This window comes from Colius striatus, chromosome 6, assembly GCF_028858725.1.
Source record: "Colius striatus isolate bColStr4 chromosome 6, bColStr4.1.hap1, whole genome shotgun sequence".
Classification (NCBI taxonomy): Eukaryota; Metazoa; Chordata; class Aves; order Coliiformes; family Coliidae; genus Colius; species Colius striatus.
The window spans coordinates 17,367,882-17,392,898 of NC_084764.1; the positions used below are offsets into that span (position 1 = coordinate 17,367,882).

The 25,017-nt window shown below is 39.6% G+C and overlaps 1 protein-coding gene across 1 annotated transcript; it reads left to right on the plus strand.

The window, feature by feature from the left end:
• Positions 1–363: 363 nt before the first annotated feature.
• On the plus strand, positions 364–24,565 carry COCH (cochlin). Its single transcript, XM_061998200.1, has 11 exons — positions 364–491; positions 577–621; positions 6,175–6,331; positions 16,125–16,258; positions 17,448–17,510; positions 18,358–18,402; positions 18,494–18,641; positions 19,989–20,092; positions 20,615–20,841; positions 22,362–22,878; positions 23,568–24,565. Exons 1-11 carry the CDS (start codon positions 467–469, stop codon positions 23,741–23,743), a joined length of 1,641 nt encoding a protein of 546 aa, XP_061854184.1. The 5' UTR covers positions 364–466; the 3' UTR covers positions 23,744–24,565.
• The last annotated feature ends 452 nt before the right edge of the window (positions 24,566–25,017 follow it).

Here is a 25,017-nt window from a genome sequence, read left to right on the forward strand (position 1 = left end):
CAACAAGCATCTGAAATAAGGTATTCAAAAGCTGTAGGTGGAAAGGAAGTGTGCAGGCAGATCTGGAAGGGGAAAGGGCCTCTGGGTCTTCGCCGGCCAAGGGAAGGTCGTTACGCCTCCATTGCCTCTCCGAGGCGGGTGCGGTACCAGGGGGGAAGCGACGACCTGCTTGCTCACGGCATCGGCGCGGTGCCGTTCCCGGAGGAGTCGGGACGCCCAGGTGGCAGGAGCAGGCGGGGGCGGGACGGCAGCACCTGCCGGGCTTCGCCTAGCCATGGGGCCGCCCAACCCCGTCTCCGCGCCCGCCTTCCCGCCCGTCCGCCCGCCCCAGTGCTCATGCGCCTCGGGAGAGGTTTAAAGCGGGCGCGGCGGCTGCTGCTTGTCGGGTTCCGTGGAAGTGCTGGGGCAGCGCGGTGGGCACACTGCCTTGTGCTCTGTTACTCCCGTCGCCTCTGTTCTCGCTGCCATGTGGCTCGCCCCCCTTCTCCTCGGTGGGTACCGTGGGGAGCGGCTCGGAGCTGGCGGGGCAGGCGCGGAGCGTTGTCCCGGTCCGACCCGCTCCCTGTCTGTTCGCAGGCGTCTTCCTGCTCTCTGGCCCCGTACACGGGAGCAACGGCTCGGGTGAGTTGGCCGCCCTCCCCACGGGGAGTTTATCCCTCGCAGCGTCTCTGCCCGCCCTTCCTTGCCAGGGCTGGCGGTGCCCGCAGGCGCCTGGCCGCGGGTAGCGGCTCCGCGCTCCTCCGGCGCTCCCGGCCGCGGCCGCCCGTCACTGGGACGTGCCGGGGGTCTCCGCGGGGCTTGGGTGCTGCCGCGGACGGGCTGCCCCAGGAGTGGTGCAGAGGCCGCTGACGCTGGGGAAGGTTGCGCGGGGGGTAGGGGCTCTCAGGACCCTGCCACCTCAGGGGATGCCTCTCCCGGGAGGGGCACGGAGGATGCTTGGGAACGCTTCCCAAAGGCGGTGAAGCGTCCCCGGCACAAGCTTAAGAAGAGTAGTGTTGATGCGTCTCAGTCAAGGGCATTGTTGATAGCAGGAGTGAGTGGGAGTGTGTTTCTGTGTGTTATGGAGGCACTCACACAGTACATTACAGTTTTAGCATCTCCAATGTATTTTTTACCATGGGCTCAGTGAAAAACTTTTCAAACCTGCCCTGCCACTGTTTTGACCTGGAAAGCAAAAGAATGTACTTGAGCTGCCTAGCAGGGCAGGGGCTGCCTGCTGCTCCATGCCCTATTGGGTTACATCCCTGCTGCTGGAGAGTGGGCTCTCCTGGAGCCAATCAGTCCGTGGGAGCCAGGAGCCATTGGAAGCAGTTGGACAAGTAACGTACCAGAAGGACGCAAGCGGTTTGTCTGCCCCTTCCAGCGGAGCCATTCACCCAGGGAGGGCAGGAGCCTCCAGAAGGATGCATTTCCAGACACAGGCCTGGCCTGTAGAAGGTGAGTGACATCAGACTTTACTGAGGATTTCACATTCACTAGGGAGCAGGATTTGATGCTCATTTTGTGTTCAATGAAGCATTTGGAAAATTCATTTTTGCTAAACTGATAGTAGTTACATGTCACAGGAGTGCTACAGCTAAAGAAACAAGAGAATGTACAGTGACAGGAAGCCTACTCCAGACACTTTCCTTGTTATTTTACAGATGCATTACTGCCATGCTGTCAGTCTGATAAGAAACAAGTGAAAAGCTTTCTGTAATGGTTCCTCCCACGGTTGGAGAAGAAGGCACTGTAATCTGAAGGTATCTGAAGCTAGCTAAAACTACATCAAGGTCATACTGGCAAAATGGAATATTGGTACCAGGATGCATTTATAATACAAAATGTGAACAGTTACTGTAAGATATGGTTACTTACCATTTATTCTCAGCCTAAATTCAACAGCATTTGGTTATTGGGCTTGCAGGAGTTTTTTTTATACGAGTGCTTAAATTCTGTTGTTCAAAGTAATGAAAGAACATTAGCTACTTCAAAAATCTATATTTAGGCTTATAACTACATGGGAAGATCTTTAAGGATCTTATAGATTTCCTTATACTCCCCCTGAAATACTGCTGAGTGCAACAGTTCTGATTACCATACATAAGACTGTGTGTGGGTGGGTGAACATGGACATGTGATGGTAAGTGACCTTAAGTTGATCAGAAAAGAGCAAGTCTCAGATCAAAACGAATAATATGGATCTGGCCAGATTTTTTTAAAAGCCCATTGCCCTTGTCCCGATTGGGATATGTATTTAAGGTTACATGAATGACTATGCGATCTATTAACATATTTTCCATAATAAGAGGTATAGTTCTACTAGTATGTCCTTTCTCTAGAATGAATAAGGTTTATGGAAATATTCCTTGCATAAGACAAAAAAACCTTCAGATCTTCCTGTTTTGCGAAGAAACAATACTAAAAGGAGTAGGAAGCTAATAGGCATGTACTTCTTTATTTCCTCACTCGTAAAGCTATCTTGATCTTAAGAATCCCTACTTTTTGGTAGTTATGTACATATGGATATCTTTTTTTTTTTTTTTTTCTTTATATAAACAAATTCTCCTTTCCTAAAGCAATTCATGGAAACTTCAAGTTAGAAATGCCCAGACTTAGGCTATGGAATTTTTTTTTTCCCTAGAGCCTTTGAAGTTAATGACTCCTGTCAGAAAATGAAAAAATTTTAAAGGTGGGCATTAGAAAAAGCTATTCAGAGCAATTTCAGAGTACATGGGATGAGGCACCAAAAAGATTAAAACTGATGCAATGGTTCAAAGCAAGGGTTATTGGATGAGTGTGTTAGGAGAGAAGTGAGCCTTTGCTTTTTTCTTTTTTAGGTCAACAGTGATGGAAGACCTTCATCCCTACCTTTGAATATGGCTTAAATCAGGAAGAAAAAGAATTTCTTTTCTTTGTACTTTGTTTTTCTGGTGTACCCTGATATAATGTGTTTCTGTGAGGCTTAAAGAGTGTGTGTCTTGACAGAATGGTATGATGATTGTTTTGTTACAGCTGTGAAGGCCTAATTTTATGTTTTATAATGTAGGTCTCTAGTCTTCATCAGAGTCCAGAATGGGTAGGACCGACTCTCTTCCTGTAAATTACAAGCTTATTTTTCTTTCAAAATACATTAATTTAAAGCATTGGATCACATAAGTATCCAGACAAATGTCTGCATTGTTACTGCTCATGCATTCTTAAATTACACTGATTACACTGATTAAAACATATAATTTTCTTTACAGATATATATATATATAGAGAGAGAGAGAGAGAGAGAGCTCTCTGTCAGTTTCTGCTGTGATTAAGTATCTTGGATAGACTAACAAAAACAACCATCTAATTCAATTTCAATAGTAATATCCCAAATGAAATCTGGGAGAATGGTTAGCATGTAAGCTGGTAAAGAAGTATTCTATACTATTCAGTATCCAGACCTGATTAATATACTTTCCTGTTTGCAATGGACTTGTACTTGTAGTTTTGTGAGTTGGATAGTTGATAATACATTAACAAGAAAGAACAAAATGCACTGCAGTGTTGATGCAAAAACCTTAATTTTGGTACTCAGTACTTAATTTGATATTGCACCTAACATTCCTAATGTTAGTCTCCATATGGAATTATAGCTTATAGAAAACTGTATCTTCCTACCTAGAAAACCAAAATGAAATTATTGCTTTTTAATTCACAACTTCATGTACTTCAAAGTGTGTGTTTTTACCTCTGTGCTGATCCAACTTGGGTACAAATGGCTAAAACCTCTAGCTACAGCATGCCAGCTCTTCAGTTCACACAGCAGCACCTTGTTCCTTTTGCTCTTGAAGCCCTCCTCCCCTCCTTTCCTGCTGCAGATGAGGATCAGAACAGTCTTTAGTCTGCCAGTACTTGAAAATCCCATGGATGGGTTATGATTGATTTCTGTGTTTTCATACCTAGAGAAAACAGCATCATCTCTTTTTCCACCCTATGTGCTATGTGACGTGTTAGTCTGACATATTACTTTAGTTAGTAAGTACATGATAATCAGGAAAATACAGATCTCCAAGAGATAAAGGGTTTGTTATGTAGACATGTCTAATTATTGTCTTTGTATGCACAGCCTGCCAAGGAATTCAGTCAAGTACAGTACATTTGAAATGACAGGTATTAAAACTTCCTGTGGTGTCTTGTACTGTTAGAGGCTGGAAAAATGTTGCAGGGTGCATAGCACACACTACTGTGAGGGCAGAGATTACCAGGGATGCTTGTTGCAGTTGTTCCTCTGAGATTATCCAATTTTACAGTTACTCTTTTATTCTGATGGTCTTGCTAGCTGTCATATGGTGTATTATTTGATTAGTGCCCAGTAATTAGGTAACACATTTGTAGAACTTTCAGGAAAAGATCAGGGGTCTCAAACAGTAAAGCACATCAATTTCTTTTTAGCATAACCAATAATACTGCACTCAACAATGAAAATATAGAGCTTCTATGTATAAGCCATATACTTTTTTAGAAAAGGCAAATCTCTAAGAATAAGTGTGGGGAGAATATGAGTAGGTAAGACTATGCCCTAAAAGAAATCTCTTTGTTCCTTAGAGTACTTGAGAATCAGATTAATTCACTTCATATAGCACCTAGCAAGACACTGTAGACATGCAGACATATTTAGCATATTTAAGTCTTCTTTGTGTTGAAAAATAGCAGCAAAGATTTTTTTCAGGGAGATGTGATTAGAGAGTTTAATATTATTTCAATATAGCATTAAAGGATTACATATACATGGGAGAAAAACTACATACATAGTCTATAAACATATGTGTTTGACTTGTGTCTGTTCATCCTAGCTCCATATTTCCCTGTGTACCTCTAGCTGTAACTATTCTGCTTTTCAGTTCTAAAGTCACTAAGATTAGGGAAAGTATGATCTCTTCTATCTACTGATGAGGAACTATAAGTACTTTCAAATATAAGCAGCTTATGTTGGGATCAATAAACGCCCTAGGGAAAGAGTGGACAGGGAAGTGGGTCAGAGCTAGATCACTGATCTCTGAAGCATTCTTTTTGGGATATAATGCTGTAGTGTGTGTGTATATACTGATATGTTGGTCAGATTGTCTTAATATTGTGAAAAAATAATACTCCCAGTGCATATAGAAAAGATTCTTTCACCTTCTAATGCTCAGCAAGGGCAAGATGTGCTCCTAGAAAGTTCAAAATAGATATCCAGTCATGGGTTGAATTTACGAAGCTGACCTGAAACAAAGCCCTAATTTGCTGTTCTATCAGATGAGCTCAATGCTGTCCTGTGTAGCAGAAGGATGGTAGTAAGTATCCAAGATAATGACCTCTAAGTTTTCAAAAGAAAAAGCATCATTTTGCCAAGGAAAAGTGTATACTGTTGTAAATCTGTGTCTGTATATCTACATTGCACACATGCAAGCACAACAAGAGCTTAGTGATGATAATCTGAGGAACAACTTTTAAGAAAAAATGGGAGAGTTACACATGCTGAACAAATGTCGTCTCACTGGGTGAATCTGACAGTGTTTTGTGCAAAGTTAGCAACATAAATCTCACTGCAATGAATTGATATGCTATTTCTAGATATTACTGTTACTGGATCAAGGAGATGGTATTCCTTTTCTTTATAACAACCTCAGTAGGATTTATTGCAGAGGCTGAGGGAAATGCTGCTGTCAACCTGTTTCATGAATGCCATTGAAGAGAAAATTCATTTTCCTCAAATGACTTGTAGGTGTCTTATGGCTGGAAATAACTGTGGGAATGTCAGAGTTATATAATTTCTCCCTTGGGGAGTGCTGCTTACTCTTGTATTCCAGAAGCCCTTGCATATCTTCCTGTTGCCCTTCTGTCTCTGCAGATGTGAATCCATTTTCCTGCTATAACATTCTTTGGATATTATTTAAGTGTTTCAGTGTTTGCTCATTTTTTTTACCCTTTTCACCTTTTTCTGCCATTTCTTTCCCATAAATAATTTAGAAGGATGTTTCTTCTTGTCATAACTGACAAGCTTGTAAGCTCCAAAAATGTCTGAATAGACATACTGGAGCGTAAGATGAGACACTGTACCTAATTTCAAATTCAAACATTGCTTTAAGCTTGGAAACTGTAGAGATTTTTTTTTTTAAAACCACCCATAATAAACCCTTATAATTTTCAGGTCACAAGTTTTCCCTTTTTCTTTAGCTTCTACTGCTATCACATGCTTTACAAGAGGACTTGACCTTAGAAAGGAGACAGAAGATGTCCTGTGCCCAGCAAACTGTCCTCTCTGGCAATTTTATGTGTTTGGGGATGGAGTTTATGCCTCACTTTCCAGTGTCTGTGGAGCTGCCATACATAGGTAAGTCAGATGATTGCTAATCAATGTGCTAACATGCTTTATGTAGTCCTGCCAAATTTTAAAATCTTAACCTTTTGACACCATCATAATAAAGACCTCTCTGGTCACTGGGAGTTGTCAGGAAAAGAGAACAAGGAAGAACTTACAAACTGCCCAGTCATTATCTGAACTGTGTTTAATTGATTCTGAAAGCCACTTTTTTAACTTTCTCTGAAATGGCACAGCAGTGGATGGAATTTCACTGTAAGGTTACTTATGTGTCACTGGTAGATGTGGAAGGATACAGTGTAAATAGTAACTAATTGGAGAGTAAAAGCAGATTCACTTTCTGACTTTCATTTACATGACACTTCTGGAACTGTTGAAATCAGTTTAAATTCCTGTGCAAACAGGCTTACTCATGATTTGGCTGACTATGGTCCATAGACTATTACTTATAATCGTGTTATGATTTTTTTTGTTGCAGCATTTCTCTCTGGCTTGCTGTGTGTTACTGTACTTCATGATCACTTAATTGGACAAATATCTAGCTGAATTCACTGCTGTATCAAACAGAAAACTAAAGACTAAGGGAAAATATTCAGATATCTCATGTTAAAGATATATTGTAAAAAAGCAATAATAATTCCACATGGGAAAGGAAAATAGGCTGGCAGATATGTTATTGAGGTTATGTGGGGTTTTTTGAGGTTGGTGGTTGTTGGCTTGGTTTGTTGTTTGATTGATTTTGTGTTTGTTTTTTATTATTCTGAGGAAGAACAAAGATTTAATTATTTGCAAGACAAAATCTCTCTTGAATCATTTTTTAATAAGGAAATGTTGGATAAAACCAGCTGGAGATGGAGGGAGATCTGTTTCAGATGCCTGTGGAAGCCAGACTGATTCTTGGCTGTCAGTCTAGAGGGAGTTTTTGGTTATTAAAGATTATTATTTGTAGCTTCCTCAACTGTCTGTGCAACATGATACTTATTCACGTGGATCTTTCACAAGGTGCTTCCTTCCACAGAGTTGACTTGAAACTTTGTAAGATGTTATGACTCTTAAGATAGGATTGACATTTCAGCAACAAAAATTTGGATTAGATGTGACGAAAAGCCTAGCAATAAGGACAGAGAGACTAGATGGCCTGCGATATTATAGGAACTACAATAGACAGTGCAGTTTCTCAAAACAAGTAGACATCCATCTGTCTAGAATAGCTATATAACTATAACGGATTCTGTCTTGAAGCAAAAGTATAGACTAAATTACCTTTCCATTTTTTCCTAATTTCTGATAATTTTATAATTAAATATTATGAATAAACTCAGAAGTAAGACTTTATCATGTATATAATCTCAATTACTTTAGTTTCTTGGCTCAAATCATTATATTGAGGTATCATACTATATTGCAGAGACCTTTTTAATGTCCTGTTCCTACAAACGGTATCTTGTTAGCATTTGTGGATTACCACCTAAGTTATCTAGAATCCTTTTGAGCATCACTGAACTTCTTAAACCTAGATTTATTTTGCTTCTAGTTACATTTGTATTAACATATACATAAACCACAGTTAAAACAAAAAGTGATGTTATGTTTGTACATTTCAAACAACACTATTGCCCTCACAGAAAGACTGAAACTACCCTTAAAAAGCTTAAGTGCAACAAAGTGTCTAAAAGAAATGGGGGAACAGTTGAACTTTTTATCCCCAAGTAACAACCTCTTTCAGAATATATTGATGTGACTCTAAACTCTACTATCAGAGTATTTTCTAGTTAACCCAACCTACAATTTTACAGATAAATAAATTACTAGAAGATAAAGGAGGAAAGTAAAGATATTTTTTTAATATTCATTGCTTTAAATGCCATAAAATAAATATTAAGCATGTAAAATATTTAAGGGGCTATCATTACTATCCAGAAACTTATTTAAAGTGTAAATTAAAATCCCTATACCCCTTAACAAAACTCCCAAAATTCAGGCTATTTTTATAGTATTTAAAATCAAAAAGTTAACTAAAACTATTCTTAAAAATCAGATTTAAGGAGGAGTTTTGAGTAGGAACTCTATCTGGAATTTCACAAATGCTGAAAAGCAGACTTCTGTTTAGGAGGACTGCTGTTTTTTGAAGACTACATTTAAGTTGGGGGCTATTAGTCCTGTTGGCCTTTCATATTCAGAACAGAATTTGCTACATGAGAGCATTTTTATTGGTTTGGCTGCAACTATTAGCAGCCATAAATAGTGGTTCTGGTCAAAAAAGGACTGATGAATGGAGGAGAGGCAGTAACTGTTTAGTCCTCAGCTAGTTTTGGTGCAGGGTGCAAAATCCAACAAAACCAAACAGAAACATTTGCTCTTTCAAGTTATGTTACAATGGCTAAACTCCATATTAGCATCCAAATAATTCCCAGAAGATATTGCCTAATAGGTAATCACTAACTTACTGTTATCTTGGTATAACTAGAGATGTGAACTTTATAAATTTCTTCCAAAATAACAAACAACCACATGTACTCTAAAACTCAGTATACCCTATGTTACATTGCATGCTGAGTATAACAGAGCTCTATTCCTTAAGCACCCTTGAGGATGTTTGCCACTACAGTGACTGTTGCTGGTATTGTACAGAAAGTCAGACAACTATCCACTATTTCAAGAAGCATCAGTGTGCAAGTTAGTTCTTCCCTCTACATACACTACAGTTTGTCAAGTCCAAAATGAGGCCTGAACTCTGAATTTATAGAAACCAAGTAATGCTTATTTCTATGAGTAGTTTCATTACTGTGAGGAAATAAGTAACACAAAGTTCTATACAATGCAGGTAAAGAATGTAGTGGAATTCAGCTACAAATAATTTTATATATGAGACATGAATAAGCTTTCTACCTGTTTTAGTTTGTTATATTTGGCTTTTTCTCTCCTGTTTTTAATCTCTTTATTTTATGTACAGTTACTCTCAGGAAACAGTATTTATTTAATATTGTTCTTTTTCTGGGCAGAAGAATAAAAGATCTATTTGTTGGGGAAGAATGGAGAACCTCCTACCAGGCTGACACTATGTAGGCATGAAGAACTGAGTTAAATCTACCACTGAGTGATTAATTGGATTAATAATCAGAAGGTCAAACAAAGGACTAGGTTCTCAGCTTGTGCCAACCTTCCTTGCTAGTCACAGGATGGAATAATTTCTAATTAAACATTGGGGTCCCAGAACTCAAGTGTGACAAAAGCATATCATGGTATTATCAAGCTGGTCACAAAGTGACCACAAACATGGATGGGCTGCCCTAGCATTTGCTAGAATAGTGACAAAATGTTGTCGGGCCAGAGGGATTTCTGAGGAACTGTAGACCCCCTGGGAAAAACTCATGTAGTGCCACAGCTTCTACTGCCATGCTTTCTTTCCTGCTAAAAGCAATAGGGATGCAGAGACAGAAAGAGCACAGCCTAAGGCATCAGAAGATGCTGGCCTGAAACCCTGAGCAGCTCCATACTGGTGATGGGAGGCAATCAAGCAGCAGCATGAGACTGCAGTTTGGAAAGGAGGAGGATGATATGGAAGGAGTTTGCAACTGCTAATAGTAGGAAGTAAAGATGGGAATTTGGGTAATTAATCTCTTGTCTTAAGTCCCAGAGGATCCTAGAATGGTAGGGGTTGGAAGGGACCTTTTCAGCCAAGGACACTAAAGGAAATGCCAGTTGCTATCAGCCAGTACCCTGTTAGCAATGTCAGGTAAAAAGTTAGGCTCTTGGGTAGGATGGCAGGCTTCCATAGCCTACCTACAGACATACAATTAAGCATAATGAGTAAGCATAAAAACATACCATGTGAGTTTCTGAGCAAACATTTTGCTTCTGGACTGCAAGACTAAATCAGTTCAACATGTACTACTTTTAACAGCCCAGTTGCAGCACTGCTGTCCTTGGGTTTGGGACATTTCCTTGGCCGACAACACTTGGTCACAGAATAGAATCATAGAATGGTAGGGTTGGAAGGAACCTTTAGAGATCATCTAGTCCAAACCCCCCTGCAGAAGCAGGTTCACCTAGATCAGGTTGCATAGGAACATGTCCAGGGAGGTCTTGAAGACCGCCAAAGAAGGAGACTCCACAACCCCTCTGGGCAGCCTGTGCCACTGCTTCCCTCATCCTCACAGTAAAATAGTTTTTTCTTATGTTTAAGTGGAACTTTTTGTGTTCCAGTTTCATCCCATTACCCTTTGTCCTGTTACTAGCTACTATAGAAAAAAGAGATGTCCCAACGTCCTGACACCCACCCTTTAGATATTTGTAAATGTTAAGAAGATCACCCCTTAATCTCCTCTTCTTCAGACTAAACAGCACCAGTTTCCACAGCCTTTCCTCATATGAAAGATGTTCCCTGATCATCTTGGTGGCCCTGTGCTGGACTCTCTCCAGTACTTCCCTGTCCCTCTTGAGCTGAGGAGCCCAGAACTGGACACAGTACTCCAGATGAGGCCTCACCAGGGCAGAGTAGAGAGAGAGAAGAGCCTCCCTTGACCTGCTGACCACACTCTTCTTGATGCATCCCAGGATGTCATTGGCCTTTTTGGCCATGAGGGCACATTGCTGGATCATATTTAGCTTATCAACCAGCACTCACAGGTCTCTCTCTGCAAAGCTGCTCTTCAGCAGGTCAATCCCCAGCCTGTACTGGTGCGTGGGGTTGTTCCTTCCCAGATGCAGGACTCTGCACTTGTCTTTGTTGAACTTCATGAGGTTCCTTCTGACCAACTTTCAAGCTGGTCGAGATGCCGCTGAATGGCAGCACAGAATCAGCCAGTCCTCCCAGTTTGGTGTCATCAGCCAACTTGCTGAGGGTACACTCTGTCCCCTCAGCCAGGTCATTGATGAAGATGTTGAACAAGACTGGCCCCAGAATTGATCCCTGTGGAACTCCACTGGCCACAGGCCTCCAACTCGATCCTGTGCCATTGATCACCATCCTCTGGGCTCTGTCATTCAGCCAGCTCTTGGTCCACCTCACTGTCCACTCATCCGATCCACACTGCTTGAGCTTTCTGATAAGGACGTTATGGGAGACAGTGACAAAAGCCTTGCTGAAGTCAAGGTAGATGACATCCGCTGCTCTCCCCTCGTCTAGCCAGCCAGTTATGTGCTCATAGAAGGCTATCAGGTTAGTCAAACAGGATCTCCCCTTGGTGAAGCCATGTTGACTCCCCCTGATAACCATCTTATCTTTCATATGTTCAGTGATAACATTCAGGATGAGTTGTTCCATCACCTTTCCAGGGATGGAGGTGAGGCTGACCGGCCTGTAGTTTCCTGGGTCGTCCTTTCTGCCCTTTTTGAAGACTGGAGTGACATTGGCCTTTCTGCAGTCCTCAGGCACCTCACCTGTCCTCCATGATTGTTCAAAAATGATGGAGAGAGGCTTAGCAATCACATCAGCCAGCTCCCTCAGCACTCTAGAACGCATCCCATCAGGACCCATTGACTTATGAGCCTTAAGCTTGGCCAACAAGTCTTTAACCTCTTCCACTCAGGGAAAGTCCTCTGCTGTCCTGGCCATCCTGTTATCCTTGCCGGACTGGGCTTCCGGGGGGTCAGCCTTGACTGTAAAGACTGAAGCAAAGAAGGCATTCAGTGCTTCAGCCTTCTCTGCATCCTCAGACACCAGGGCACCCTCAGCATTTAGCAGTGAGCCCACATTCCCCCTCACCATCCTTCTGCTGCTGATGTACTCGAAAAAGGCCTTATTACTGTCCCTGGCTAAATTTAATTCTAGAAGGGATCTAGCCTTCCTAGTTGCATCCCTGCATGCCCTGGCAATGTTCCTATACTCTTCCCAAGAAGCCAGCCCGTCTCCACCTCTCATAGATGGCTGCTTTCTGCCTGAGTTGTCCCAGCAGATCCTTGCTCATCCATGGAGGCCTCCTACCTCCTTTTCCTCCTTTCTTGCACATTGGGACACACTGATCCTGGGCTTGGAGGAAGTGGTGATTGAAGATTGACCAGCTCTCATTGGCACTTCTGTCTTCTAGAGTCATATCCCAAAGCAGATCTTTGAAGAGGCCAAATTCAGCTCGCCTGAAATCCAGGGTCATGGTCCTGCTTTGTGTTCTGCCCTTTCCACACAGGATCTTGAACTCTATCATCTCATGGTCACTGCAGCCGAGGTTGCCTCCAACCTTCACATTCCCAACCAGGCCCTCCTTATTTATCAGTACTGGGTCCAGCAGCACACCCCTCCTTGTTGGTTCCTCGACCATCTGCGACAGGAAGTTGTCGTCAACAATCTGTAGGAACCTCCTGGACTGCTTGTGCTTGGCTGTGTGGCTATCCCAGCAAATCTCAGGGTGGTTGAAGTCCCCCATAAGGACCAGGGCCTGTGATCGTGAGGCAGCTCTCAACTGTTCATAGAAGGCCTTGTCCACATCCTCCTCCTGATCAGGTGGCCTGTAGCAGACTCCTACAACAAAATCACCTGCCTCGCCCTGTCCATTTTTACCCATAAACACTCTACCTGCTCCTCATCCCCACCCAGGCACAGTTAAGTACACATTAATTGCTCCCTCACATAGAAAGCAACTCCATCTCCACGCCTTGTCAGTCTGTCTCCATGGCTGTGCTCCGGTCATGGCAGGTGTCTCACCACGTCTCTGTGACCGCAACGAGGTCGTAGCCCCACATCTTGCACCCACATCTCCAGTTCCTCCTGCTTATTCCCCAGGCTGTGTGCATTGGTGTCGAGGCAGCGCAGGGGGTCTGTTCAAATCTATTTCTCTTGTTAACACTATTACGCAACAAGGGGGAAACTTATCTTTGTTTCACTGTTGATGTTTTATTATCTGTATAATTTTATCTAGCTGATCCTGACCTTACACTTAGAATTTAACCCATTTAAGGCAATAGCCACTTAGCTTCATCTCCAGTGTTTTTAAACAATAGTTTATAAACACACTGCAAAAAGTGTTTTCTCCATTGGCTAAATCTGTCTCTGCTCTTAAAAACATTAAGAAACAGTGGAAAATTTACCCAGAGGAAAAAGAATTTCACCGGACGAAACTCTTGTATTTCTTTATTTTAACAGGAGATGGCATTTCAACTTTCCACTGCTGTTTCTCAGATTATTGACTGCTATTACAGCTATAGGGGTCCCCTCCCGTGGCTGAAAGAGTCACTTTGTGGTCTAGGCATCAGTTATGATGTACAGACTCCTTGAAAAAGGCATTAAAAATTCAGCAAAGGCAAGACAGCCCTGTATCTCTTCGGGAGTGCAGATACACAGTTCTTGCACTTCACTTTGAGGAGGTGCATGGGGCTCTAAAAAGCATCAATCCCATCTGCTCATTTACCTCAATTCAGATTTTAAAGTATATTTTCAATGAGATTCCTATCTTTTACAAGACCTTCCCATATCTTCTGCTTCCCTTGGCCAGGATACTTTCTTCCATGAGTTATTGTGCACTAAGGTAGTGGATTGCTTCCTTCTGTATCTGTTTTTCTGTTTAATTTGTGTGCATTTTGGAGTGAAAGATAACATTTAGATATAAGTAATGATTTGTTATTAACAGTGGAACTAGGCAAGAGAATGGACTGGCAGCTCTTGTAAAAAGTAGTTGTCAGCAGCATGAACCATGAGTAAGGAAATGAAAGCTGTTCCTGGAAAATTTGCAGAGTTCCTGTTTAATCAAATCAGCCATGGCATACAAGTCAGTCATACAGGAGTGAAGATCAGCAGTGAAAATCAAAGCGGGATGTAATAACAGAAATCATTCTGAGGAAATGAGTAGGCACTTCTTCACTGTTTAAATACTACTGCAGATCTACACAAGACAAATCTCACTTTTGAAGTCAATTGTAAATGATTGCAGAAAGGAATCTGCTAACCTGATTTTACAATACAAAGGCAGGCCGACAATGTGGTTTATTGCACTTCAGCATATATTAGTCTGCACTCTATGTATGTACTGGAGGAAACTTCCCAAGTAAAATTCAGGAGATTCTATAAGATAGCTTAAACAGGTCTTAATTTACCTGCACAACAAAATGGGAAGAAAAGAGAAACAAAAGCTATAGTTGATGATATATTTACATCTAATATCAACCCTCCACTTGAATTTAAAGCAGAGCTGTTATATGGAAAGAGTGTGTCTTCAGAAGGCAGTCTAGAGCTTTGACTTGTGATGAAACACAGAACAAAATGGTTCCAATAAATAGATAAGGAACAAATAAATCTACTTGTTTCAGTGGAAATCTTTCAAATTCAATAGAGACTATCTAGATTATTATTTCTTTCCCAGAATGATCAGATGGCAAAAAAACAATAGACAAAATGGAACAATACTGATGAAACTGGTCACACTGCCTAAAGTAAACTGAAAACATTGCTTCCAGGAATAAATTGAAGGTTGAGGTTTCAGTATGAATGTCATCTTGAGTTTAATTCAGCCAAAGAGTGAGTGCACAACAAAGGAAGTGGGACAAGATACTAAGCTGCTCTTGGGAGCTAACTGGGCATAGATCAGGTTTGCTGATATAAGCCCAAAGTAGTTTCAATAAAATTGTAAGTATAAACTTAAACTTGAAACTGTACACTATATTTCTGACATTTACTTATCCACTAAGACTGAGATACTAAATTCCAGAGAGAACCAGAAGAAAATTAGGTTATAATTAGACTGAAATATTCTAAACACATTTATTTGTTACTTTTTCTAAAGATAATTTTGCTGTACTACATTTTCCTAAGGCATAAATCTATTGTCCTGCTGAGTATTACCCCAATCCTCAGCCCATGAGTATCAGTAAGGTTTTGAAACTAGTTATTCCTTCATTTGTCTCAGATGGCAGGACAGATCTGGCAGGCAATCTCAAAACCTGTTTGTATAATAATGAAATTAAATTCAACAAGGGAACAATTACAGTAGCCTTCTTTAAGAAGTAGACTGTGACCTCTAAAAACTTGTCAAAGGTTGGGCTGGTTTAGGCTGGACACTCTTTACAGTTTTGGAAAACTTCCTACAAAACTTGCTACAAGTTTTCTAGTTGCTTCTGTTTTTCTGAACTGATCCTTCTAGTAAGGCATTAAGGAGTGTGGTAGTCTTAAAATACTGCATTTGACTGTATGATATTTTAATCACTAAGCTCCCTGGGTGTTTATTCTAATCTTTTAAAAATTAATTTGTGGTAACTGTATATTAAGGATGAATTCCAGTATGTTTAAACTAATGAAGGTGGCTATGATTTGGGGGTTGGACTAGATGGTCTCTAAAGGTCCCTTCCAAATCCCTACCATTCTATGGTTTATTAACTATTGCCTAAGTTTTCCAAATCCTGAAGCTGCAATTTAGTATGTTACTCTACATCTCTGTCAGTGAAAATTACACACATTTAATGGTTAGTACAGATGAATAAAAAGAGTAAGATGCTTTAGGTTCTGTTCTTATAATTATCAGTAATCTGATGGCTGCTATCAATAGTGTCTACCATTTCTGACTTCAGTCTGTGGTTGCATAACAAGATATCCTACATATCCATTATTGATATGTCCTTGAAATATCACTTTTCTGTATCAGTCTGAAAACTATCAGAATTTTAGAATTTCCAGAACTTTATTTTTAAAGTCTGTGTGATTCTCTGTGGATTAGGTTCTTTTGGAAGTATTTTCAGCACTTTATAGCTAGTTTTAGCCTCAACACAAATGCCTGCCTATACATCATCTTTTTCAGGACCCTAGTGTCCAGTGATGGTCTAATTGTATCATATTTTATTGTGATTAAATTGTCTGACTTATAATAATTCATTTGTATCTCAGGGGTGTGATCACTAATGCAGGAGGAGCTGTAAGAGTGCAGACTCTCCCGGGACAGGAAAACTACCCTGCTGTAAATGCCAATGGGATCCAGTCTCAGGTGCTAACTAGATGGGCTTCGTCTTTCTCAGTGACTCGTAGGTGGACCACACTAATTATTTTGCAAACTATATTTGACATATTAACAGAACTCGGGAAACTTCTTCATTGCTCCTCTATGCATAAATAAATGCTATCTGTAGTAACAAAAATTTTCACTTCAACTCATTAGTCTGTATTTGTTTTTCAGCAAATTCCTTACGATACCATTGCAGCTGACTAGCTAGTGTGTAGGAAAAGCCAGTACATAAAACTGGATCACAGTCATTTAGAATGTAGTGACATGAAAGCAGGCAGTTGACAGTGCAAATCCATGACAATTTGAGCTGATGAAAATCAGTGCTTTGATCCTGCTGTTGTAGTCCTGTCCTCCTACTGTTTTCAGCCATATCGTTTTATCCTTTCTCTCCCCCTTCCTGACATTTTGCAATCGGAAGCACAGCCTGGCCCTTCAAAGAGCTTGTGCAGAGTTCCTTGCAAACAGAACACTGACCTTCCAAAAATAGGAGGAATGTCAGCTTTTCTGTGATTGGTCATTAAGCTAAAGTGTGACACAGCGCTTTTTCAGAAAATTTTGTCCACACAGTTGAGGTACTGTTCCCAAGTGCAAAGCAGTTATCACACTCTGCCACTTGGAGCAAATTAAAGCACCCTCATAAAATTGCATAAAGACACCTAGTGGTTATGTATGTTGTTGTGGATTCAAAAATATTAAAGTGTGTGTGTTTCCTGGTGTATTCTTTCTGATGTGTCTGGGAAACAGATATTTCTAATGCATTCCTATTGTTTAAATAGCTAACATTCAGCCTACTTTCTCCAAGATCCTAGTAATCCTTGCGTAGTATCTATTGTAAATTAATAGCTAAGAACATGGAATTACCGGTGCTTTCAGTGAGGCTGTAAGTGAAATCCACTTCTCCAGACCAAGTCCTGAAATTATCTGCTAGAAACAATGGCTACTACAGCTCAAAGCCTCTCATCAATTAGATATGCTGTAATTACTCGTGAGCTGCTGCTGTTTCAAATGCAGAGGAAATGTTAATTACCTGTAAAACAAGGAGTGTTATTACTGGGTTACACCAAAGATCTGTCTAGGCCTGTGTCCCAGTTTCAGAGTTAGCTAATGGCAGATGATGAAGAATAGTTGTTGGAAAGACAGTATTCTTTAAGCACTTGTAATTTCATCCACTAAAATACTGTAAATTTATTCTTCCAATATTTTAACAGGTATCAAGAACACAGCACTTGAATCAGTTGGACGATCAGTATCAACAGCACGTCCCTCTACAGGTACGTGATCTCTGCAGCAAGAAAAGCCTCTTGTGATAAGATGTGCTGCAGTATGTGAATCCCTGGCTAAAATGGCATGTTTTATACAATTCATTTATTTTTAAAGAAAAGAACAAATACAATATCTGGTTTTGCAGTATATCTTTCATTAACAAAAAGAGGAATAATCTGTACTTGGGGAGATTGATTCTGATTTCAGTAGTGGTCACGTAAGCTAAAAAAAAAGCCTCAATGAATTTGGAAATGTAATACAGATAAAGAAAGGGAAGAGTTAATGAGCTCATGGGATATTCATTAAGTGAAAGAGAAAATGGAGGTAAAGTATTCCTTCTTACAGAACTGCCTAATAGCTGAGTGCTGTCAGGACTTGTCTAGCAGAAATTTAGATATTATATGTATTTCTCCACAGAAAATGCTGCATTAAAAGGCTAGATCAGTTTTTTTATGAAGGTTAGTGGTACCTAAATAGTGGACTTGAATGTTATTTGTGAATAGAACATTTGTTCTACAGTTTAAGTCATGGTTTGTTTCCAAACCATTAAAACTGCACAGTGTACAGCAGGATTGCTAACTGAGAAATGATAGCACTTGGGATGGTGAACTACCAAAACCCACCCACGTTTCTATGTTTTAGTAATCAGCTAGGCAAGAGTAGAAGGGAAGGCTACAGAGTTTCATTTCAAAAAGAATATTCTCCAAGGAGTAAGGCAATAGTAGTACAAGTTTCATAGTTAAACTGATTCACAGTTCCTACTGCAATGTAGTTTTCAGAGTCTGAGCTTTTTCTGGTTCCCTTTTGGCCATCCATCTTGTTCTTAAATGATCCATGCTATTTCCTTCACTGAAGGTAAAAGACCCAAGAAGCTACTTGATAAAAAGGCTGGAAACAAAGGTAAGAACCCACATATTCAACTTTTGCAAAGCAAAATACTATCATTTATTTGGCATTAAGTAAATGGTGTGATTATTTTGGATATTCACAGACTGTAAAGCTGATATTGCATTTCTCATTGATGGAAGTTACAACATCGGCCAACGTAGATTTAATTTGCAGAAAAACTTTGTTGGAAAAGTAGCTGTGATGTTGGGAATTGGGACAGAAGGACCTCATGTTGGAGTTGTACAGGCTAGGTAAGAACAGATTGGCACAAAAACATCATTGTGGTTAATAAGAGAAACCAATTAGAATATCATTCCCTATTTTGCAGAACATTATTCATGCTGTAATGGATGACGAATAGCAAGAGAGAGCAAACTTTTGAGCTGTAGCACTGTTTGCTCTGTAACACATTGTCACACATGTGAGAAGACCTATTTGATCATATTCTGCCTCTGTGATACTAGATGCTTGTCTAGAGAGAGCAGATGGACTTTTCACAGCCCCTTTGCTCTTGAGTTTCATAGTTCACCTTAGCAAAAGAGCAGAAATCACTCTGAAAAGGAGAGATGGCTCTTTATAAAAATTGTAGAGAGAGAATTGTTACAAATGGCTACGTACAGGTACAAACAAAAAAACTGCTGTTGCTAACCTACATGTTACCACAGCAAATATTTTCAATAAATGGATACTTTTAAAGTCTATTAATAGAATCATGGGTTTATTTACGTTGGAAAAGACCCCTTAAGATGATCATGTCCAACCACTCATACTACTATGTATGTTTGCAGACTGCAAAACACTCTAAAAGCCACTGCAGCATCTAGTATGTGAGGAACAATTAATGGAGAAACTGAGCAATCAGTTTAGCACTTTGAATGTTCTCTTCATTAGAAATTAAACTTACAAGGAATAATCTTTATATCTCAAAATGTACCATTTCAACTTACTCTGCCATGAGATTCAGCACTGCCAACTCTGCTTAGCACAGGAGTTCGTTCTAGTGATTCTAATGCAGGATTGGGTCACTTACTCATAGTAGCAGCTTTGGTCTGCAGGTGTTTATGCTTCTAGTCTTTCACTTGGCAATATAGTTTCATTTCTTTTTGCTTTCTGCCATAAATCAAAACTGAAATCTGGAAACTTAGCATAGCTAAAATCTTGCATTTCTTACAAAGTCTGTACTTAGTGTACCTTAAAACTTCTCCAATTAATGAAATCAAATTGCATTTCACAATGATTTTTAAATTTTTTTTTAATATTTCTCATACAGATAGTTAAAAAATCTGACAATTTACAGTTACACAAGTGTGTTTAGTTTAACATCTGGCATGTTCAGGTTTTTTTCTGGATATATTTTCAACCTCCTAACATTTTCAGATGTTGATAAGTCTAAGAGTCAGACTGTTCTTAATTTACCCACCCAGGTAAATAATTCATCTTACTAAGGATTGCTAAAATTACTTCTATTTTAGTAATTAAAAATATAACTAAGATTGTATATTACTACGAACAAAATTTTTCAAAGTGCATTTTAGCTTGCTAATGCCATAGCAGTATGAAAAGTGAACTACATATACTCTGGTTTTACTTTTCCACAGTGAACATCCAAAAATTGAATTCTACCTGAAAAACTTCACTGCTGCAAAGGAAGTTTTGTTTGCCATAAAGGAGCTGGGGTTCAGAGGAGGCAATTCTAATACAGGTAAATTCATACTTCCATGCAAGTAAATATACTACTTTTCATATTTATATGTATTCACAGAGCACACACATATATATATAAATATATAAGCACTGAAATGCTTATAGTTCAGTTAGGTAAGACAGTGTTTAAATGCCATACTGATCTTAGGCTAAACATCTTCTTCTAGAATATTACATTTCCTTTCCAGAAGTTAGAGTTGCTTTTTACACATTTTACTAGAGTAGATGTGCAAATACCACTTTCTGTGTTAAAACAGTAACCAGGTCTGTGGGTGGAAAAATGTCAGTAATTTTCTTCCTCACCTTTATCACTAGGGTTTTTTTTCAGATGAGGGGTGGAGGTAACTCTAGGTCACTCAAGCTTCATTATCAAATTTCCTGGAATACTATTTCACTTTTACACACTGGGTTTGACCTGTAACCATAGCAAATTTTGAACAGTCTTGTTTAGGAACTGGTACCAAAATGTACCATTATAGTATGCATTGTTTCTTCATCTTCTTTTCCTGTTCAAAACTAGGGAAAGCTTTGAAGCACACAGCCCAGAAATTCTTCTCTTTGGAAAATGGAGCACGCAAAGGAATTCCCAAGATCATTGTTGTGTTTCTAGATGGCTGGCCCTCGGATGATATAGAAGAAGCTGGCATAGTAGCCAGAGAATTTGGAGTAAACGTATTCATTGTATCTGTAGCAAAACCCACAACAGAGGAGCTGGGAATGGTACAAGACATTGGTTTTATTGACAAAGTAAGAGGCATTATCGTTATTTTTCAGTCATGGGTATCATTCACTTCATGCTAAAATTCTAATGAACTAATTAACATATAAGACTCTATTTTTTATATAGAGAAAAAATATTGTCTCAAAACAGCCAATGAAACTATTTCCGCTAATAAGTGATTTAAAATAATTACAATAGGACAGTTAGATAAATGCTGGGGTTTTGTTTCCTGCTAAAGGGGCTACACAAAGGTACCACTGTCCTCTCAGTTCAGAGACTTGGCCAAGTTGTAGCTCCTGGATTTTGTAATTACGTGAAGATTCTCAGTTGTAGGAGATTCTCTTAGGGATGGTTAAATGTGTCAAAGCAATAAAATGCAGATATGATAACTCCTATCCTGAAATGCAGACAGGGAGGCATATATTTCTGTAGCTGCTTTATGGATAATTCTTTACTTACTTTAACTACAAAGAGGACAGGAACTATGGAAAAATATATCCTAGCGAGTTCATGTGCAAGGCATTCATCTTGGATTAAGAGTTTTGGATCTTGTTCTCTATGAGGAATTAAACACAGGTCACCTACTCTTATGTGACCTTTCTAATCACTAGGTCTTACTCTCCCGTGAGCAACTGCACAGGCAAGTTTTAGATGTAGAATTTCAGCAGAAATTTGATAGCTCAGAGCATGAACAGAATAAAGGACTACAGCTCTGCTGGTTCTAAGTACAAGATAGCTTGCTGCTGGTCCCAGTGGTACTGCAGGCATGTCCAACACTCACATACTTAAAGGCACAGAATCACAAGGGCTGCAAGGGACCAAACCTCAGTCCAACCCCCCTGCCAGAGCAAGACCACCTAGAGTAGGTCACATGGAATTCATCCAGGTGGGCTTTGAATGTCTCCAAAATATCTAACAGATATGAACTTAGATGACTGAGGCCTGCATTCCTCTTCTGCAGTTTTGATCTTAACCAGATTAGTTACAAGCTTGGAGAGCTGATTTTAACTTTAACCTCTTTCTCAATTACCACATACTTTACACACATTTTACGGAACATAGAGGAAAAAGAAATTTTGCTTTGAATGACCTGGAGCTATGTGTCTACCCAACTGTAGCTCTGTGCTCATGACACATTACAGACTAAAAAAAAACCGTGTTCAAATGAGAAACACAGAGTAATTTTTTCAGTGGATAAGCAAAAATACAGAACTTTTAATCCTTTGGCAAGACTTAGTTCACTTTCAAAAAATGTAATTTCCAGTTGTTACAGTTCTTGTTAATAAAGTTACATTATTTTAAATTTCCAGATGTTGGGGAGCAGGGTTGACTTTATTATTGGATAAAATAAGCTATATTGTAGCTTTCATTAACTACAGATGTTTGTCCTTGATTTGTCTGAAAAGAAACTAGCAAAATCCCCACTCCAAGTTCCCACCATCAGGCTCCAATTCTAACCTGTCTTTGAGAGAAAATTATGTATCTGATTACTATCCACTTAGCTTCTGTGTCAGTATTCACCTGGTGAATTTTTGTTTTCAAACAGGCAGTCTGTCGAAACAATGGCTTCTTCTCTTACCAGATGCCCACCTGGTTTGGTACTACCAAATATGTAAAACCTCTTGTCCAAAAACTGTGTTCACATGAGCAAATGTTGTGTAGCAAGACGTGCTACAACTCCGTCAACATCGGTTTCTTGATAGATGGTTCCAGCAGCGTTGGAGACAGCAACTTCCGCCTCATGCTTGAATTCATCAGCAATGTGGCAAAGGCCTTTGAGATCTCTGACATTGGTTCCAAGATTGCAGCTGTGCAGTTCACCTACGACCAGCGTACAGAGTTTGGCTTCACTGACTACACCACAAAGGAAAAGGTCCTCTCAGCTATCCGGAACATTCGCTACATGAGTGGTGGCACTGCTACTGGGGATGCCATTTCTTTCACAACCAGAAATGTGTTTGGGCCAGTGAAAGATGGACCTAACAAAAATTTCCTTGTTGTTTTGACTGATGGTCAGTCTTATGATGATGTTAGAGGACCTGCTGCTGCTGCTCAAAAAACAGGTAAATGATGTATCTTTAAAAGCAGTAGAAGCTGATTCATTCTATTTCTGGTGTACTGTAAATGTTAAAGATTTTAAAGTTTGCAGTACAGCCTCAGTGTGCAAATGAAGGATCATACCTGTTTGAAATGCAGTAAAATGTAAGCCCCAAGGAACTGTTTTCCATTAGGGTGAGAAAACCCTAGCACTGTGGAGCTAGGTATGAACAGACTCATTCACGGGAGAGAAAGCAATAGATTAAGAACAAAAGAGCCAAGTAGTGAAACTTCAGTCAGTGATGCCATCTAACACAGTACGACTCCCGCTCTCCATCAAAGAAACAAATAAGCAGGTTTGGCTAAAAAGCTTATTGGGCTGCTGATGCTTTAAAGCACGAAGGATCCAAATTTATTTTCAGAACCGTTTTACACAGCGTTACCAGACTGACATTGTAACTGCTACAGTCATTTGTGTCACTACACAAGCAACCAAGACACTAAATCTTAAGATACCCCATATTTCATTTAAGATTTTTACTGAGACAAATCTTCTGATTTCTGATACTTAATGGCAAACTCTAATCACCTTTGACAGACTGCAGGTTAACAAAACACGCTTTTCAAATATAGATTAACTCATGGATGTAGAAATAGCTGTTTTCCTTGTATCCACAGGTAAAATAGTTTAAATTGTTTTGTTCACTTATTATAGGAATAACAGTCTTCTCTGTTGGTGTTGCCTGGGCACCTTTGGATGATCTGAGAGACATGGCTTCTGAACCAAGAGAATCTCACACATTCTTCACCAGGGAGTTCACAGGATTGGAGCAGATGGTTCCTGATATTATTAGAGGCATCTGTAAAGATTTTTTGGACTCTAGACAATAAACCAAAAATCTGCTCCTGGATTTTGGAACTACTTTGGAACTAGAAATCATGAAACGGAAATGGTCCCTCTGATGTTGCATTCTTATATATACTATCATATTGCAAGGGAAGAAGGAGGGCTACTTTTTGTTTCTGTAGTCAGTTGAGGATTCTTGTGAGCTTGTTAGAAGTTGTACTCAATATTAGAATGCAGAATTTGGCCAACAGCTATGATTTTCAATATGTATACAGTATTTCCAAGTCTCAAGCTACACCTATCATGCACATAAGGCTATTGGGTATCAGCAGAATCAACAATACAGCTCTGAGTTTCTTGCTATCACTTGCTAAATATCTTCCTACAAGTTAAAAATAATATAAATGCACAGTACTCTAAGCCTTCTCTAGTGTACAATTCTGTGTATTTTCAAGGAGTTCTGCTGATAGTGTGAAGTACTTTTAGTACTTCAGTTGTGTGACATCCATCATTGCCAGGCAGTTTAAGAAAAGATATGACATTGTAGCTAAATGGTCTTTTTTTAACTAGTTGAAGTTTTACTATTGTGAACAATACTGCCATCTGCTTGGCAAAGTTTACATCAAAAAGCATTTCTACCCACAGATTTCTGTGGCTCTATGTTGTTGGGTTCTTTTAGCACAGATTTTGAAAGGTATTTAAGGCGCAGTAGTTCTTTTTGAGGAACTGAATCCTGACCTATTCGCTGATACTACTGCTTCCTAAACCACTGAAATCAACATTGGTATTCCTAATATCTAGTAATTTTTTTTTTCCCATTTACTGCCTTGTACTATCTTGATTTTACAAAGTGATGATTGGCTAGACAAAGACAGTAGTTTTGGGCAGATTAGACCACACACTGGGAACTGAAAGCATTCAAATTCAAAGGTACCTCAACCCCAACTGATTTATATCAGATTTCATGGTTAAAAAAGAGTTGGCAGACATAGTGGAATGAAGTAGCTCATAGAATAACAACTTTCTAATGCTAGTAAAAACATCTTTAAAGATGTGTGAGGTTCATTGAAGATGAAAGAATAGTTTTCTTGGGGGGAAAAAAAAGCTTTAATTTGATTATATACCGAGTAATGTCTTGATATATTTATACTTACTGTAGTGTGGTTAAGACAATGCAATAATCACAGAGTTATTCCAGATTCCTGGTGTGAATAACAGACTTCAAGTATTCTTTAGAAAATAAAGGTTTTTGCAAGTAAAAGGTGAAGTAGAAAACAAGAATGGCACTTTCCCTAACAATCTAGGGCTTCCCATTTTT